General features: G+C 39.4%; 1 protein-coding gene across 1 annotated transcript in view; it reads right to left on the bottom strand.

The window, feature by feature from the left end:
• Nucleotides 1-16,640, bottom strand: part of LOC149311398 (protein eyes shut homolog) — a 154,536-nt gene extending 137,896 nt beyond the window's left edge. The window contains exons 1-2 of the mRNA XM_089530994.1: nt 15,875-16,640; nt 4,964-5,077 (exon numbers count right to left, since the gene is read on the bottom strand). Of these exons, the coding sequence (XP_089387120.1) occupies nt 4,964-5,077; nt 15,875-16,640 (880 nt within the window). The remainder of the gene's footprint in view (nt 1-4,963; nt 5,078-15,874) is intronic.
• Between the last annotated feature and the right edge of the window lie 4,205 nt (nt 16,641-20,845).

The following is a 20,845-nucleotide window of genomic DNA, read 5'->3' as shown; positions in this document are numbered from 1 at the left end:
AAGTGTTAAAGACACAGTAAACAACAACAATGAAGATTTTCAAACCAGTGCTTTAATGCTGGTAAAATGCCAATAAAACGTTTAGGATGTGCATGTGTCTGAAAGCCTGATACGCTTCTTAAATATCAGGGAGTTATCTGCCCGCCTCCACCATTCCTGAATTATTTGGGGAGCAGCCATTTCCCATTAACAGAAACTTTGTGTTGATGGGAAATGGCTGCTTCCTGAATGATTCAGGGACACTGGAGGCGAGCAAATGATTCCCTGCCATTTAGGAAGCGTGTCAGGCTTTCAGATACATATGCTTCCTAAATGTTTTACCAGCATTTTGCCAGTGCTTGCCCCATGGTAAGCACTGGTATGAAAATCTTCTATGTCTCTTTTCTTACTTTAGAATAAACACAGAAGACCAGATCTGGATTAGAATTCTACGACAGCAGTAAGGGTCTTTTAAGCCTTGGCCCCAGCTATGGTCCCAATCTGGATCAGGGATCTATGGTTGCAGCTTTTTTTGGTCAAAAATGACTTTAATAACTTCTTTTTGCAACAACAACACACAGACACACAGCTCCCAGTCTGTGTTGGGACCACAGGGATCACCAAAGTTCTGATCTAGATTGGATTTACAGCATATTTGTATTCTACAGCAAGAAAGTTCTTAAAATTGACTTTTCCTCTGAAATACTGGGATCTGCCAGTTAGGGCTATTGTGTTAGGAGGATATAATATTTATTGATGTCCTTTTAATTTTTTTAAAGCATCTAAAAATGACATTTCTTTTCTCCTGGGCTATTTTCTGGCAATTCTGGGCACCAACAGCAACATTTAATCCCCACCCTAAAGTGAGTTTCTTAGTAATCATTCATATTAGCCATTACAACGGACTTGAAGGTAAGTTGATTTCTCGAGTTGGCCTTCTATTGAGCTAATTTAACAGCTTATTGTTCTTTGATGTTTTTCCCCTGTTTCAATGCATGAATTTTCTAATTTCTTGAATTCTTCTAAACTGACTACCTGCCCTCTTGATCTGCTTCCTTCCCGTCTTTTGATTTCTGTTGCCCCCTCTATTTTACCATCTCTTCTTTATACTCACAACCATTCTATCTCTAATGGCTCCTTCCCTTCTGCCTTTAAGCATGTTCTAGTTTCATCAATCTTGAAAAAGCCTTCTCTTGATCTGCTAATTCTATTGATTCTTTTCAGTTCAGCTTTCGCCCACTGCATTCAATTGAGACTGCTCTTACTAAGACCACTGATGATCTTTTACTGGCTAAATATAAAGGTCTTTATTCTATTCTAGTCCTCCTGGATCTCTCTGATGCATTTGACACTGTTGATCATGGTGTCTTGGTGCATTTACTCCAAGACTGGGTTTTGCAGGATCAGTTTTAAATTGGTTTAAATCCTACCTGTCAAACTGATCTTTTGTGGTGGTTACAGGAGGTCAGGTTTCTGCCCCTGTCTCATTAGCTGTTGGATTCCCTCAGGATTCTGTCTTGGGTCCTTTATTGTTCTCCCTTTATACCCTGTCCCTGGGACATATTAGCTCCTTCGTTTTTCAATATCAGCTGTATGCCAACAACACCCAGCTGTACTTCTCTACCCTTGAGATTTCTCCAGGTGTTGAGCAGCGATTATCATCATGTCTTGCTGCTGTCTGTGAGTGGATGATTCACCGGTGCCTGAAGCTCAACAAGGCCAAAACTGAGCTACTCGTCTCCCCACCCAAGCCATCTTTGCAATGTTCTTTGTCAATTACTGTGAATGACATTTCTATTCAATCTGTCAATGAGGCCTGTGGTCTTGTCTTCCTATTTGATTCTTCATTATCATTTACTCCACAGATCTAGCCAAGTCAAGCAGATTCTTTATAATCTCGTCAGAATTCAACCATTTCTTTCTGTTTCGACTGCAAATACTTTGGTGCATGAATTGGTGATATCATGCCTGGATTATTGCAACTCATTGCTAGTGGGTCTTTCTAGCCCCCTAATCTCTCTGCAATGCTCAGTGGCCAGGATCATCTTCTCTGCCTGTGGCTTTGATCATGTTACCCCCTTGTTGTTATTCCTCCATTGGCTTCCTATTCATTTCAGAATCCAATATAAAATTCTTCTCCTGACCTTTAAAGCCCTTCATGGCTTGGCTTTCTCGTATTTGTCAGTGCTCATTTCTCATTACTGCCCTCCATGCGCATTGAGATCTTATGACATTAGTCCCCTGACCCAGCCAAGAGTCTCTTCCTTCCCTGCTTGAATCTGCCCCTTCTCCTGTGCTGCTCCTCATGCCTGGAATCTCCTCCTCACATAATTCCTTGGCTAATTCTAAGGCCAAATTGAAGGCACTGTTGTTTAAGAAGGCATTCCAAATTACTGGTTGTTAATCTGCTGCATACTTTGTCTTTATTATATTATTTTAAAGCTATTTTAATCATATAATGTTGTTTTTGATTGTATGCTGCTTGGCACGTTTTTATTCTCCCCCCCCCCCCTTATTTTATTTGACCCTTACTATTAAAGCACTGTGCAAACTTTACAGCACTCTATAAATAAATGTTGATAATAATAATAATAATAATAATAATAATAATAATATTTTTTTATTTAAAGCAGATTCAGAGGTTACTTTGGGTATGATCAATTTAGCACGTGTTATCTTATTTTTAAAAAAGGTTTAAGGGTGTGAATATTTCTCATGCCTTCAAGTAAACCTATTAGCTTTCGAACACTTACTCTCGTAAATGTAAGCTGCCAGAAATGGGAGCAGAAAGCAAGTTCTCTTACTCTTAAACCACTACTTTAATCAGTTGGGGAAAGTCTTGGATTGGCAGTCTGCAAATCAGTTATTGAATGTTACAGAAGCTTGAGGCAAAGCACAAACAGCAGATCAATTTTCCTCATGCTTCACTATGAAAAAAGCCAAACGAGCAATTCAACTGTACATCCTTGTTTTCCCCCATCAGAAGTGAGCACAAAGCTTGGAGAGAAAGCCTAATGTGTTGGCAAAATGTACAACTTACTCCACAAGAAGTTTGATTTCAATTTAGGTCAGAAAGTAAATCACAGGGAATTCTTTTGACAAGAAAGCTTGGCTTAGTTCTGCTTATTTCCACTACAAATAATTATGTTTTAAAAGGCAAAGCTATTTTATTTAGTAACTTCATCTCAGAATAAGTCACAGGACGAACATCTGTCTGTGTTATTCATGCAACAATTATCTAATAGTATACAGTATTAACTATGAATCTACAACCTGCCAAACTTAGTAGAATTTTAAAAAACACATTCTATTAGTGAATATTCAATTATTTAGTAGGTGTATACTATTAGTGTGCATTTTATGAGATCCTTCACGATGCTACTAAATACAGTAGGCCCTCCACATTCCTTGGGGTTAGGTGCACAAAACAACCATGAAAGTGGAAAAAACATGAATTAAAAACCTACTATTTTTTACCCGAAAGAACACCAATCTAGGAATCTCTAGATCCTCAAGTGCAAGCCTATGGTTAACATCTGCCAAAAGCTGAGCATAGACCTACAAATGACCAGAGAAGGGCCTTGTCTAAGAATTTTTAGATCCTCCAGCATGCCTCTATGGTTAACATCTGGCAGAGTTGTGTTGAAGGATTTTGAGAGAATGTATGAAATCTGTAAATAACCTAACTACAAAGGTCAAAGCTGCAAATGTGGAGAGGGCTGACTGTAGACATACTTAGTAGCTTTTTCCAGCTCAGGTTTCAACTGACTTATGAACTCTGCCCCTGCTTCTGCATGGAAACGGATGCATATTCCCATCCATATTTTCCAAAGGGAATGTATTTAATGAACATTCTTCAAATGTATCCAGGCACAATCCTCTGGCAAGTGCAATATTGAACACTTCTTTTGGTTTGCAAATTGCATCACAAACTTCAACCTATAAGAATTTCTGACTGCAAATGGCCCTCTCAATGGAAAGATGACACCAAATAGCCATATGGTATAACAGATGACTACAACTTTTTATTGAATGCAGTATCTGCTACAGTCATCAAATTAAGGATTGCCTCCCAGTTTTGAATCATGCAAAATGGTTCATCATAACCTGTTCACCTGGACAGAAGGCTCCAGATGCACCCATCTCCTGGAACACATAAACACTCTTAAGGAAGGTGGTGCCCATGGCAGCAAGAGATTGTATCATATCCTGGAAAGTTACTTTTGAAGATAATGGATATTATGCTATTTTGAAGCCATCCATAAGTGCACAGTGATAGAATGATGTTACAGGATCTAAAGAACATTTCACTATTGCTGCTTTATTATATTTTCTGTAAAAAAAAAAGTGCTTTGGGACAAAATCATTTTTGGTGACAATCCAATTTTTCACAAAAGAATTCTGAAGTGTAAAACATCATTGAAATTCTGGTAATTTTACAAATTAAAAAGTATTTACTTTTTATTCTTTCTTATGAAGATGAAATAAGTTAAGCTCAAAATCCTTGTTATCGTTGTCGTTGTTGTTGGGTGTTTTCAAACTATTTTCTATTTGTAGTGACTCTTTCATGAGGTTTTCTTTGAAAGATTTTGTCAGAGATAGAGGGCTGGTATTGACTCTGGGGCTAAGAGAGTGTGACTTGCCCAAAATCAGCTAATGGGTTTCTGAGGCTAAGTGAGGATTTGAACTAAGGACTTCCAGAGTCCTAGTCCAATGTTCAAACTGCTACACCACACTGTCTGTATTATAGAGCTCCCTAGTTGACTATGTCACTTAATATCTAACTGAATAAAATTAACGTACAAAGCAGCTACTACAAAGTTTATATAAATGCAAAACCTGGAGTGTAGTATAATATAACATTCCCCCCTCCCATGCTGCATTAAACTAAAGTGTGTACAAATGTTTGTCAAACATAAATGGAGATCTACTTACATCCATACAAGTATATGTATATTTGGGTGACAATAAAAGGATTTCTTACCTGAAGAGTCTTTATTACACTGGCATCTGTATGTATTTGGTGAAACATTGCTGCAGTTGCCATAGAGGCAACTATGTGGTTGGCATTGTCCAATTATTTCTGAACAGTTCTTCCCTTATAACAAGAAAGAGGAGAAAAGAGAAATTAATAGATACTCTTATAAAACAAAGTAAAGATACATGTATGAGTAGTATAAGTAATTACTCATAATGGCGGGTTACAGACAGGCAAAAAGGGGTGTGCTCATGACGTCATGAAGGTATAGCCTTTAGGCGGCCCTTACCTGAATGCCGCCATGAACGAGCCACCTGCACGCCCCAAGCGGGAAGAAGCGGCATTAAAAAGGTGCCGCTTTTTTCTGCTTCTTTTCTATATACTGCGCAGCTGCACAGCTCCGTCTATAAGCTGCTGCACCGGTACGCCAGAATTGTTACGCCGCTAATTTAAGTTGCCCATTTAAAGGCTCCGAGTCAGCTGCGTCGCATAATGAGTCAGGGTCCTGGAACATGCGCAGTTTGCACCGAGGCTCTAATTAGAGCGTCAGATGCCATGCAGATGTGGAAGCTGCAGCACAGCTGCACTCTATTTTAATGCTCGTAACCCATACCCTAGAGCAACATGTACGCATGCGCTGCTAGAATTGTGGAAAGTTTGGAATTTAAAGTGAACCCGTACACACATTCCTGCACCATTTTCACCTAACAATAAAAAAATGCTAAAACTTTAAATATTTACATATGTACAAGGGAGGTGATGGGGGATGGCAGGGGGACAGCGGTGGCAGCGGCGACAGCTGTGGCTGTGCATTGCAGATTCAGCAAGAGCGCGGGGACCAAAGGAGAGGAGGCATCCATGATGCCGGTGAGACTGGCAACGTGCAAGCGGACAAGGATGCCAACACCAGCTGATCACCAGCTGGCAGGAGGCCACCTTTGTTCTTGGGTAGGGCAGGGGAAAAAGTTTAAAGGGGCCTGGGCGCTTTAAATGTGCACATATGCTTTCTGCCGCCGGTGCTGACCACCGCAGCTGCGCAGCTGCGCATCCGCCAGCCGGCAAAAGAAAAAAAGCCGCGTTTTTGGCCGCCCGTGCGGAAGCTGCCTCTCTCTTTGCAGCGTCCTGCGAGGCGGCGGTATGGAAGCTGCGGGTAAGAAACGGCCCCAGGTGAGGCGTCTTCACTACCCCCAGTGTGGAAGCCCCATGTGTATAATTACAGCACTATAGAAATAAAGTTTAATAATAATAGTGATTGTTATCTGGCTGTCTGACAATATTTGATGTGATGTGATTTGTTTGATATTTGAGGTTTTTAATCTGTTTTTTTCCCTTTCTATATGGTAATTTTATCTATTCCTCTTTTAATTGTTATTATCTTAGAATGTACACCTTGGGCAGGCTTTTATTTACTCCTAATTTTACCGACTTTGTACAGCGCTGTGTATAATTACAGCGCTATAGAAATAAAGTTTAATAATAATAATAATAATAATAATACACCTTAGCCACGTCCCCGGGGCGAGCGGTCTGGAGGCTCCGTATTCAGGGGAAGACACCTTCAAGACGTCTTCCCCTGCCCGTCTGTAACCCGCCATTGCCTAGCCTAGAGGAATTATTCAAGACACTGGATGAATACTATACATTGTCTGAAACTGTGTGGCCATAACTATCTTTACATTTCTTCTCATCAAGTGGGCACATGCTCTGCTAATGATATACCTCTAAATATAACCATCAAGCTACTTAACATGTGTCGAAAGTACTGTATATACTTGATTATAAGTCAACCTCATGTATAATTTGAGAGCAGGTTTTGGGGACAAAATTATGGATTTTGATATGACCCTTGGATAAGTCTATGGTTAAACTTATAGACTTGGAACAAAAGATCTAAACTATGAAGCAAAGGAAAACAATACCAAAGAACCTACAAAATTATGGCAGGCATAACTGTTTTGTCTCACACTAAAGGCTGGATGGAAGACAGAGTAGAGGGAGGTCAGTGCTTCTAGCACAGATTGCACTCTTGCCTTTCATCAGGGGATGGTTCCCTTATTAATAAGAGTTAAAGTGTAGTGTTTACATATTGACCTGTGAATAAGTTGACCTAGGTTTTTGGGGTCAATTTTTTTACTAAAATTTTTAGACTAATACATGAGTATACACAGTAGATGTTATCCACCAAAAAGAAAAGAAAAGAAGAAAGGAAGAAAGAAAGGAAGAAGAAGAAAAGAAATGCATTGCAGAACTAGCCATAAAAAGGGCATTTTTCATGTCATTGATTCAGTAAATATAGACATGGAAATTTTAGTAAAGCTGCAGTATTTAAACTAGAAGACTGGTTTTATAGATAATCACTACAAGTATAAGTACATTCCCAACTCCCATATGTTGGGAAAAGCTTTCAGGCTGTGCTTGTGAGCATCCAATATGTATCAATATATATGGAACTAAGTGAGAAGGTTAAGACAGCAGGCAGAAAGAGAAAACTAACATATACTAATAAAAGAGACTGGGCTAGAGGGAAGAAGGAGTTGGCTCCAGACTTGCTCAAATAAATAACGTTCCTTCATTTTTGTTATATATTTCCTTTTTGAGTCTTATGATAACTTGGGCTGCCTCTACACTGAAGAATTAATGCAGTTTGACACCACATTAACTTCCATGGCTCAGTACTATGGTATTCTGGTATCTGTAGTTTTCTGAGATATTTCTGCAGTGTGGCAACAGCCTAGAACTATATGAAACATGGTGATAGCTGTTTAAAAAGTAGAACCCAGCAGTGCAACAAGAACAACAAAAAAGGAAACAAACAAGAACAACTTTTGTATCATGGATATAGGTTTGAAACCTCCAGGACCACTGAATTTCATAGTCAGTAATCTTGCTCAGCCAGGGAACCACTGGATAGAAGAGTCTGAACTCTAGCTGGACCTTGCCTTGGAGACAGAGGAAGCTAAAGGTAAAGCTGTTATATTAACTTGTAGCAGAAAAGGGGCAAGAAATATGCAAGTCTCTTGGACTGGGCACTGGATGTATTCAAGATGAGTTATTCAAGGCATTGATTGAGTGAATACTGTACATCCAAACAAAATGAACAGTGGAATGTTATAACTTCTTTGTGAGGCAGCACAGCCCTGAAGGAGGTTCAGAAGGCTATGTTCCAATATTAAGGACTCTAGGAGAAATTTGAGACTTTCAGGTGAGGGCTAATGATGTCCTTGGGCGAGCTCCACAACAGAGAAAACTTAAACAGCAAAATAAGGTGACTAGGGGGCATGTTCCAGCTGGTGTATCTCTCTCTGGACAAGAGCATAAGATTACACACACATGCTGTGAAACGCTGCTCCTTATGAGGATACTGTGGAATTCATAGAGATCTAAAGTGAGCTGAGCACTGTGGAGGTGGGCTGGGGTTAACAACAGGCTTAGCTGCCTAAGCAAGCTTTAATGTACACTGGACATGCAAAATTACACATTTTTCTAATCACTTTAACTACTTAATTTACAAGTGAAGAAAGTTCTTCCAATTGGTAATGAAATTAAAGCCTCAGTAAGTTTCCAAGAGAAAATAAAGAATGTTTATGTTATTTTTATCTGAAAAAATAGTAGCTATTTGTTAGATTTTAGCTTGCAAACATAAACTTTAACAGGAACATGGCTCAACGTTGTTTTAAATGGATAAAAGGGACAGCAGTTTTCGAAGATACACTTCTTACTTTATTTTCTGATGATTGGGTCTTGAGAATAATACGGCCGCCTGACTAACCGGGCTGGTCCAGTTGCTGGGGGGGGGGGGGAGCCCTTGGCCTATGGAGCCTTTTCGGCCCATCCGAGGCCTTGGAACACTCCCAGAATCCACTGGGAGCAGCTCCATGGCCCAGATTGGTGGCCTGGCTCTGCGGGGTGGGAGACTTCCAGCCGTCACTGGGGACTACAAATCCCAACATTAGCAGCTTCCCTGATTGGTTGGGAAGCTGGAAAGGGGAGGGCTGTCCACTCGGCACTGGCCCCGATAGGCCAAAAGGGCCTATTTAGGGCCACATGGCCAAGGAGGCCAGCACCCTTCTCAGCTGGCTCTCCCTACCCACCCCTCTCTCTAATTGGTTTTGGGCTTCTTGGGGTGTTGTCATTAACTTTTGAGGCAGTAGCGTAGGCTATGGATCTGGAGGGCATGGTTTTCTATGCTGCGATGTACAGGATCAAGAGTCCCAAAGGGGACCCGGGAATGCTGGGAGCAGTGAGGGTTTACCATTGAGGGGGCAACTCCAGAACAGTGTCCCTCGGTGATAAAGAGGCAAGGATGTGAATATGTTACCCCTTCTGCCATCCTGATGCCTGGCTGTGACCAGACCGTTGGTTCATCAATCAACAGGAAGGTTGGTCAATGACAGATCCATGTCCATGCATTTGGGCCAGCCCTACCTGTCAGCTGTGTTCAATAAAGTTGTGGCCTTTTCTGCCAATTGGGTGTCTGGGTGTTACTTCATGCAATGCCTTGCCTTAGAATTTTTCTAAGCAAAGAGGACAGACCCCCCTACAAGAATGTGGATTGTTTATGTTATGACAAGATAACATAAACATTTTTGTTTCAGGCACAAAATCACTGAAAAATATTGTGTATAAAATTTTCTTCAGGCTGTGTGTATAAAGTACATAAAAAACATGAATGAATCTCATGTTTAGTCTTGGGTCTAAAAATACTACCAAGATATCCCATTATGTATATATATGCAAATATTCCAAAGTCTGAAAAATGTCCAAAATCTAAAACACTTCTGGTCCCAAGCATTTTGCATAATGAAGACTCAGCCTGTAATTAAGCAACAGCAAGGGCATGTGTTCAAGTTTGTAACACGGGGGGGGGGGGGGGGGGGAGCCAAAAGTTAAATACAAAATGAAGAATAAGTTGAAGAATATATGGTAAAATGGCTTTAACACAGAGATAAATCAGTGGGAAAATATGTGGCCAAAGGGATTAAGGTTTGCATCATATCATGATTTTAAAGAGGATTCTTATAAAATAAATTTCTAGAAAGTGGTGCAATGTTGCTCAAAGGTGTTAAATAAATTGCTTAAAATATATAATAGGATTTAAGCTATATGTTGGAAATGGGTGTTTCTGAAGGAATGTTGGATAGTGTTTGGAGGGCATTTAAATATACCTATTGATATAGAGGATTTCAAAAATAATCCTCAATTAAAACAGGAATGCTATCCTTTTGGAATGACAGATGTACAGTTGGAAAAGAGTCTTGGAATACTAATCAAATATACATCAGCAAGACTGTTCTATGGGAAAAGATGGAAGAATTCAGCACTATCCAATATGGAAGCTGATAAAATTAGTAGAAATAGACAACTTGTTCGATCTGAGTAGAGAAATGGTTGTTAGTGCCATTTTTTAAAGATCTGAAACTCCCTTTGAACTTGTGAAACAAAATGAATTGGTATTTTTTATATAGTTAGAGAGAATAGGTTACTTGAGAGAGGAGAATAGCTGCAATCTTTAGACAGAGAGTTATGAATAACTATATGCATCCATAACCACGCAAAGGAAGATCAAAACACTTTTTCTTTCCCCTTCTTTTTTCTTTTAATTTCTGTAATTTCCAATGTACTTTTAAAATTCCTAATTAAAATATTGGGGGACACTAGCAGCAACTTGTAATTTTGAGGTGATAAAATACTGCATTATCAGAGAAAGATAGTGTGTGGAATAAGGGATGAGCATCTCTGTGAGCAACTGTCGTGAGAAGCAGATTTAATACTAGATCACTGCCTGAAAATGTCCTGAGTAGCACAACTTTCTAGAGAAAGAATCTGATTGTTTTTGGCACTCAAGAGGCTCAGGTGCATGCTGTCCAATACTGAAGGCATTGCCATAAGCAAAGCATGCAAACTAGTAAATGCACTAGCAAGATACAATGCCAACATTGTGGGAAACAATATGAAAAAAGAATAGAAAAATGTCCAGCTTATGAACAGTGAAACAACGCATGTGGCAAACAAAACCATTTCCAGGGCCAGTGCAGGAATGTGCAATAACATCAGAGACATACAGCAAAAGTTGTGTTGGATGACAGTGATGAATCTGAACATTGAGAGGATGCCCTGAGCCTAACTTTGGGATTTCCAAATCACAAAGTCCATGTTGTGGGAAAAACTGCTGGCAGTAATACCTACTCTGCCACATTTTTGGCATATAAGCTGTTTGACAACAAATAAAATTAAAAAAAAAACCAGTTTGTTTTCAGTTGGATTGTGGAATAAGCTGTAATGCCATGCCAGAGACACTGGTTAAAGAAAAGACAGACATTGAACCATATTGCCAGATGCTCATTATGTACAACAAGAGTATACTGAAACCTGTTGGCAAGTGCAGACCAAAGATTTGCAAGCCAAAGAACAATAAGCTATATAACTTAGATTTTGTTTTTGTAAATGGGGACAAATGTAGATCACTGCTAGGGAGCAAAGCACTGCAAATTATGATGTTAATTCAAGCACAACATCAGAATATATTGTTTGCATTACAAATGAGTGGGCAGAATCAACCAAGTGCATGGACAATTGAGAAGACACAGAAAGAATTTGGGGATTTTTTTCAGGGAGAAAGAATACTGTTAGAGAAGCTGAAATTTGAAATAGACCCCACTGTAGAACCAGAAAAGAATCCCATAAGAAGGGCACCTATAGCATTGGCAGAAACACTGAAGCGGGAACTGTCCATTTTACAAGCAAAAGGCATAATTATTTGTATAGATAATAGTACAACATGGACCAGCAGCTGAGTTGTCATTCCTAAACTCTCAGGAAAGTTGTGCATCTGCATTGATCCTAAAGCAATAAACAGAGCATTAAAAACAGTCATTACCCTCTACCAATCATTGAGGGTCTAGTATGTGAACAACAGCTAATAGCTAACAGCTAACAACAACAAGAACAGAATTGATTGTTGATAGCAGAAGTCCTGAAAGTAGATCCACAAAAAGAAATTCAAATGATACCAACACTTATGGATGTAGTGTGTGCAAATATTTTTGGGAATGGGCAACTACTTGGCAAAGTCTTTCAGTGGACTAGCAGATCAATGTGAGCTATTTACAACAGACATACAAAGATGTTGAATGGGGATGGTCAAAATGTCATCCACAGGCATTTGAGAAGATTAAGAACACAGTAGCCAAGAGTCTTGTACTGAGGTATTACAGTCTAAGTGAACAATCCCATTTGTGAAAAGATGTGGGAGGACCCCAAAGAAACCTGGGCTGCAAATAGGTTGTGTACTCCCTGGTGATGGGGAAATACAATAAGATCCTATTTCTTAAAGTTACATCCCACTTCTATTGCAGGAGCAAAGCCAATGTGACAAACCATATTTAATGTGAGATCTGTTACTCATGTGGGAAAGACAGCAAAAGGAGATTTTACAGCTACACGAAGTACCAACTGAACTTGGGGAAAAGTGGGAGTAGATTTGTTCACATAGCAAGAGAAAGACTGTCTCATAACAACTGACTACTATTCCCAACATTTGAAAGACACATCCCCAGCCAAGCACTGGATATTATGATTAGACAGTCATAAGGAAGCTAAAGAACCATTTTAGTCACTAGGGAATAGCAGATATTGTATTCTCTGTTAATAGATCACAATGTGTGTCCAAACATTTCAGGACATTAAAAAACCAGTGGGCATTTGATAATTGCACATTTCTCCTCACTTATCTCCAAAGCAATGGGAAGGTTGAATTAGCTGTCAAAACTACAAGAGATGTTTGACCAAAGCCAGGAGTGCAGTGATTTATACCTGGTTAGCTAGGGCGCGTTACAGACGCGCCAAAGCGGCATGCTAGGGTTGCCTTGGTACGTATTAGGGTTGAGAAGGGGCATCCCTTCCGGACGCCCCTAACCCTAATACGGACCGAGTCTGTACAAAATGGCGGCGCCCGTTCCACATGGGGGCCGCCATCTTGATGTAGCGGATGCATTGCATCCACATCGCACATCGCATATGATGCTGCGAGTGTGCCATTGGTGCCTCGTGGCATCATTAGCGCGCCAAAAAGAGAAGCGCCATTTTGGCGCTTCTTATTTGCAGCGCAGAGGAGCCCCGCGGTTTGGCTGCTGCAGCTCCTTTGCACTGCAACCGGTGGCGGTGGCGGCGGACCGCCGCTTCTCGGTGCTCTGTAACGCGCCTAGCTTTCTTTGGTAGATTTGGATGGGAGTCCAGGAGAGGGATTGATGGGCTGAAGGACAAAGACTCTGCTACCAGTGAAGGACAATTTATTCATCCAGAGGGCTAAAGTAGGGGCACTGAACTGCTACCAGAACAGAAATCTCAACAAGCATAGCTTACAAGTCAGCCAAAGACCTACTCAGACTACATATGGGTAAGCCGATTTGGATACAACCAACTGTGACACACTAAGAAGTGGAAAGAAGAGGAGGTCAAAAAGAAAGTGGAAACTTGCCCATTTTAGGTAGCCACTTAGGAGAACCAAGTTTTGAGGAGCAACCAAAGGCATTTACAGAGCAGCAACAAACCTGTAGTAATATCAGAACCAGGAAGAGATGCAACTTCAAGAGACAGGAGATGCCAGCGCAGTAGCTGGCCCACAAGTCAAAGAGTGCTCAGATTCTCTGACACAAGTGATTTAGAAATTGCATAGCTCATATTCTGTTCAATCTTGCTTAGAGGCAAAACATCACCTGTAGCAAAGCAGGTGAAGATTCAGGTAATGGCGTCACTAGGATTGGTGTCACCCAGTGCAGTTATTAATGGTGCAACACACAGACACCTGTGACTTCCTCCCATACCATACCATGCAGAATCCTTAGTAATTTTTTGTACATAAATTGTAATTCCTGTCACTGACAATAGTTGTGACATAAACAACTAGCAAAATTAAAATTATACCTTTAATTTACAAGATCATACACACAGCCTAAATGTATTTACATGTACATAGTTTCATGAGATTAAAATGAAAATTTTGTGAAATGTGATGTTTTTAAAAGAATAAAATATATTTTAAATTTTTAAAAAATTAAAATTTAAAGTTTACTTTTAAAAAAAAAATCTGGGCCTCTCCTTTCACTCAATCATCTCTTCAGTATTTTAAAGGCGTTCAGATGTTTCTGTTTCTTCCAAAAGGCAGATGTTTAAGAAGTAGAGGTCACCCGCCTGGAGTGGAGGGGTCAACTGGTGCAGTCCAAATCCTCCACACCCCACACCCCTAGTGATTAACCTAGACTCACGCAGGCTGATTTGTGCAAAATCCTCATCACTTAAAGGACAATGCTACTTAATTAGTTATTCTACAAAAAAACATTATGGACTTTTAATAGTTTAAAATTGTAAAAAATTACAACTCCAATAATTAATTTAGCCATACTGATTTGTAATTCTGGTCCTAGTAGCCAAAAAATAAAAATAAAAAAGAGTAGCTTTTCTAGGCACTGGATCCAGAAAGGTAATTATTTGACTATTATGTCTGAAATGCTTAAAAAGCAAATGTCCTATATTCAGGGGAAAACAACCTACAAATATTTGAACATAATATACTTTCTAATATTTATTTTTCAGCATGATTTAACAGCTGCCTAGAAATGCAGACAGTTGTAGGATGAATTTTCCTTAAATGTGCTGCTTACTGGAAATTACCAATCATAAATTGCTTGTACTTTTACAGCATATGGGACTTAAATGCCGTATAATTATGCTTGTCATTTGAATTGTTGCTGCACTGTTATTCACACTTGAGCAATTCTTCTAGGTTTTTTTAAGAAATACATATATACATATAATGGTATAAGAATCATTGTTCTCTTTCTCACACATGTGAGCTACACCCACAACTCAGCACCTAATGTTTTAACCTCACTGGTTTCTTTTCATTATATATAGTTTGCTTATGTGCTACCTATAATGCTACTGCAGTCTTTTACATAGTTCACATTATCACACCTGATTCAGCTGTTTCTCAAATTGTCACTGCACTTCTTACTGAAGCAAATAAAAATCTATTTTTGGTCTTTTACATGAAGCTGGTTCAAGTTCAGTTTGTATGCACAATACATTTGAAATACAGGCTGAGCCTCCCTTATCCAAAATGCTTGTGAACAGAAGTGTTGTGGATTTTAGATTTTTTTTTTTTAATTTTGGAATATTTACATATACATAATAGGATATCTTGGAAGTGGGATACAAGTCTAAATATGAAATTTATGTATGTTTTGTATACAACTTGAAGACACACAACAACAACAACAAAACATCTTATATACCTTATACACATAGACTGAACATAATTTTATAAACAATTTAAAAATATTTTTGTACTTGAAACAAAGTTTGTGTACACTGAACCATCAAAAAGCAAAGGTGTGACTATCTCAGCCATCCATGTGGACAATTTTGGAAAGATTTTGGATTTGGGAAATCCAGATAAGGGAGACGTAACCCGTAGTCACTTTAAAAATGAATTCCATATTGTGCCTACTTACATGCTTTCGTTTCATTTTGAAAGAAATCCTGTCACAGGTCACTCCTAAAATCTGGGCCTTAATTACATTAAAGATACTTGTCAAATATGTTGTTTTCACCAAGCTACTATTTATTCAGCTAAGGATGTAAGGTTTGTGTAGAAGATTTTTAGGGGTGGAGGTCTTTAATCCCTTGTTTCCACTCAGAATAGTCCCTGGCTTTGTTTCACAATGGGCAAAAGCTCTCTTTGGAGCCAAGAGCAGAGACAGTCAGATTGTGAGTTTTCACTTTTCCATGATACAGTCTGATCTAGCTTTCTCTACCACCATCTGCAGTTATTAATTTATTTTTACAATATAGCAAACAAGGCCAAACCCTACGACAAACAGCATGTCCAGAGTGTTCCTGAAATACATTTATTCCTACCTGCAAACAGTGGGGGGCATATGCAGTCATAGGAATCTTCACCATGTTCTCCTTTCTTCCCTTTGCCAATGCAGGAGGCATTGTTGTAGCAAGGCTTGCTGAAACACACATCAAATTCTTGGCAGAATTGTCCTGAATAGGATTGCCCACAGTAGCAGTTGTATGCTTCATCCCAGATATGACTGAGACATGTACCACGTCCAGAGCAAAATGGTGCACTTGGAGACTGCTGGCAAAGTTGTGATTTCACAGTCACATTCAGTCTAAGTCCTAAATTACACAGAAGTGGCCCTTGAGCTGGAACTTCTATGAAATAATGTGTGCCAGTTCCAAGCCATTTGGGGTCGATTTGATGCATCCCACTCAGCCTGCAACCAAAAATTAGCTGCTCCTGAGGGATTTCTGTTTGTCTAGGACATGAAAGAAATTCTTCCACAGTAACATTTGCCAAATTCATGCCATGTGACTGAAAAGATGGTTCTGAAGAAATGAAGACTGCATCTCCCAACTGAAGATGCAGAGGGCAAATCTGAGGATTATTCAGAGATACATCTTCAGTGGCACTCTTTTCATGATCTGATTCAAAATTCCAGCAGTCAGTGTAGAAGTTGGAACAGATGTTTTGAGTCAGGGACCATTTTACCATGTGCACTTTTGGCTGCATTTGCCATTCTGAAATGACTGGGTACCTTTTGCAAATGGTTTGCCCCTCCACAAGGCTGCTTTGAAGGGAAAGGATGATCACAATGAGGGATTTCAGTTTCATTGTTTGTTTGGCTAACTAGAAAACTTCATCATGATTCGATGGGTATGAAATACAGAATCTTTCCTTTCAGATGATGTGCAGTTCACATCTCTTTACAGGTGTCTTCTTTTTCATATCTCTTGCATGGTTACCTATGAAATAGCAGACAGATAAATAGTAGATAAGTATATACATAGAATAATATGGTGGATAATGCAGGAGAAAATATTAAAAGGGGGGAGTATAGCTCTGAAAGCAAATATATTGATTTCAGGTAGTTCTAGTGTTGGTCAATCATTCTAATTGTTCACAAAGCCCTAAAACAGAATTGCTATATAATTACCATGCAGCTCCCATTTTGGTTTTAATCAGAAATGGTAACCCTTATTGTGGGTAAGTGAGGCCAGACCCAGTGAGCTCTCCTGGAATACTGGGGGTCTGAAAGTTGGAATTTAGTGACAAGATAAGGCAATCATGAGAACAGATCTCCCATGCATTTTAACATGTTTCAGTATCATGTGAAGTGACCTTTAGTTCAAGTGGGACAAAACAAACATATATGCCAAGGAAGGGGACTCTATGGAGGGAAACAAATATTCATGAAGATGTCCCACCTTAAACACACACATCTGACAAGTGTGTGTGTCAGTGAAAATCAGTGGGTTTTTCAGTAACTGGAGAGGCTTGGCTAAATTACCATGCAGCTGCAAAAATATCAAGTTTTCCTTCTGACTGAATCATATTTTAAAGCTGTTCAGCATCCTTTACATCCCTGTCTTCCTTTGAGCATCTATCTTATTTTATATTTATCTTTGGTTATGAGTTGTCCTATGCTCTTTGACTCTCCTTTATTCTGAATATTTAGCATAACATTCCCAATGACCCTTTTTGCGCTTGTAAACACAAGATGTTTAGCTAAAATTTATTTAAATTCACCTATTATTTTATGACTCAAGGCTGACTCTGACATGGCCAACAAGCCACAGTACTTTTGTACTCAGGAACTAGCCTCGCTCAGGGAAACGTGAAGATCTATGAATTTCACATGCAAGACCGAACAGTACTCAGAGGATTATTGTTTGGTCAGTTCCCCACTAGTGTAAAAATTGTGGCTGATAGCCAAGCAGATTGTATACTGTATATTTATTTATTTGCCATATGCCAAGATTGGCTGCTGGTGTATGATTTGTTTTTCCCCACCTTTTGCATACTGCATTGCCTGGGAACTAATTAATTGTAGAAATGTGCTATGATTTACAAATAACTTAAAACTGCTCCATAAATAAATTAAACTTCACTACAAGATGGACATAGGAGCATAGCTATTATACATTGACACAAGTCATCTCTGAATTTCTGGAGGAATCAGAAACATTAGAGGATTTCTGTGTCTTATGTTGCAGTGCTATGGGCCTATAGGAGAAGTGTAGGAAAGGGATCTCCTTTGCTGTTTGGGTGCCTGGAGGAGGTAATGGGCTGCACGAAGGAAAACAAATTAAAGTTGAATCCAGACAAGATGGAGGTGCCTACTGTTAAGGGTCCTAAGCTGGGTTTGGAGGTGTGTCAACCAGTCCTGGATGGGATTACACTCTCCCTGAAAGACTGGAAGTGCTTCTGGACCCTTCACTCCAAATGATAGCTCAGATAGATATGACAGCCAGGACTGAGCACTATGAGCTTTGGCTCTTATGCCAGCTGTACCTCTTTCTAGATCTGGTGGACCTAAAGATGACAGTGCACTCATTGGTAACCCCAAAGAGGAGCTTCTGCAAACTGCTGTACATTGGGCTACCTCTGTACCAAGTTCAGAAACTTTAATTACTTCAAAACATGTTAGCAAGACTGGTTACTGGTACATCTAGGAGTGAGAATATTACATAAATATTAATATCACCCCATTGGCTGATAATTAGATTCTGGGCAAGACACAAAGTGTTGGTTATCACCTTTAAAGCCCTTCATGGTTTGGGTCTAGGTTACCTATGGAATAGCCTCCCACCATATAACCTGCCTCGTAGACAATGCAGTTTGGGGGGAGGCAGCAGCGGCAGCTGAAAAGTCCACTTAAACTGGTTATTTTGGGACCAGACCCCTTAGCGGTTCTTTTTTAAAGAGCCGCAACAATTCACATCTTCAGCAGTGTGACTACACTACCAAATCGATTCGGATTGGGCTGCATTGTTCCCAGAAATGGAGGTGTCTCCATTTTAAATCAATACGATAGCAACTGTGAATGGCAATAGGGTTAAAATGGTACAAAGAAATTTGATCATGGTAAACGAACACTGAACCAATTCTGAATCAGTTCTGAATTGGTGTGGAGATGCAAATCTCTTTGTTCAAAAAAGTAAGTGTGAATGACCCCATAGTTGTGAATGCAAAATTGCTTTCACTCAGAAGGGCATCCCTTGACAACTAAGTGTTTCTAGGAAAGTAATAGATTCATCCAAATAGGACCACACTAATAATACCCACACAACTAATTCCATAGCAGATCTTTGTTGTAATTGAATAAAGTGAGTTCCTCACGTTTTGCCAAGTTTCACTTCATTTTTTAGTTTAGTCACAAAATGGATGTTTGATTGAATAAACACTTTCTGATAGGTAAGTTTACATAGGAGACATTTAAAACTAAAATGGAAGTCACATATTGAAAAAGGTTTAAAGAAACATTTGTTGTGTTCTCACAATCACTGATGTTTCTCATTTTCCCAAATTCAGCAAACTATGGTTGTGGCTATCATTTATCTCATCAGCAAATTGCCGCCATCATCATCATCATCATCATCACCATCACCATCACCATCACCATCACCATCACCATCATCATCATCATCATCATCATCATCAATCATCATCCAACTTTATTAAAGAAATAAATGAATAACAAAAGTGCAAGGTGATTCAGAGATTTCTCTTTTCTCTTCACACACCTTTATCTTTTTATGTTGCGTCATGGTGTAAGACTCCCCCAGTGATCACAACATGTGGTTAGAGGCAACCCTTTCACTATTTTGATCTTAAACCATTAGAAATATGTGGCAATCATGTACATCAATCCCCATAGTTTTAGGCTGTAACTCCAAAATTTCCTCATCATTGGCTAGGGCTGCTAAGAGTAGAAGTCAAGCAACATCTAGAGGCATGCACGGTCTCTATCCCTGATTTAGAACATACAATGTTAAGATTACCATGTTAAATTTGTTTTTGGAACTTACTGGGAGCCAGTGAAGTCAAAATCATACCAATGGTCATAAATGTGGGTTCATGTAACAACCTAGATACTGAATTTTAGAGCAACTGTAATTTAGGGATGCTTTTTAAATGTACCCTAATGTAGAGCATGCTTACAGTAATCTCCTTTGGGTATAACAAATATGAGTGTAACTATCCAAGAACTATCTTTCTGAAGACAATCTGTATTAAGCAGATTGCTAGTTTCTAGGCAAGAGTTCAGGACTTTTACAGCTTCTTTATAATCAAATGAAAAGAATATATAGAAATGGATAGTAAATGCTTGTGGGTGATGTCAAGTAATAAAGCTGTGGATGATTCTGAATATCATCTTTTCTGGTACATTGGCAAAGTCAGCAAAAAAGGACAAAAGGAAAAAATGACTACCAAAATACATCAGCACTTTCAAGGGCTGGGTGAATTAGTACATTTCCAATCCATGTCACTTTTCTGTGTGCCTACCCAGAAGTCAATTACCTAGAAATCAAACTGTGACAGAATATCTGACCAAAATGTATGTGTGGTTATGTATTTAAACATAATTTAAACATATACTCTCAAAAATATGTATTTTGAAATGAATTGTCTCTATACATTCCTATACATATGTCATTTTAAAAGACTCTAAGGGGCTAAACAGACCACGTCAGCATGGTGGCATCATGTGGGCATGGGAGCATGGTGTATGCATGCCGGCTGCCCCCACGGGCATGGCAGGGGGCACTGCGGCACTCTGTTGGCACAACATTTACACACGCTGCACCAAAGGAGTGCTGAAAGCCACCATCGCAGCAGCAAAGGTGACTGTTTACTGGTGTTATGAATGACATTTTGCCATTTTTTTTTTTGTGCTGGCAAGGTGCCAGATTGGGGCTGCGGAGTGCAGTTGCTGTGGCCCTGATCTGGAGAGGAAAGGGGCAGCAGGACTCTGCTCCAAAGGGCGGTCTGTTTCACTCCTCAGTTAAATATATTCATAAAGCTGATAGATAATT

This window comes from Sceloporus occidentalis, unplaced genomic scaffold (genome assembly GCF_023333645.1).
Source record: "Sceloporus occidentalis isolate IW3139 unplaced genomic scaffold, rSceOcc1.0.p SCAF_6, whole genome shotgun sequence".
Classification (NCBI taxonomy): domain Eukaryota; kingdom Metazoa; phylum Chordata; class Lepidosauria; order Squamata; family Phrynosomatidae; genus Sceloporus; species Sceloporus occidentalis.
Note: the sequence above shows the minus strand (reverse complement) of the source record. Positions and strands in the feature narration are given on the sequence as shown.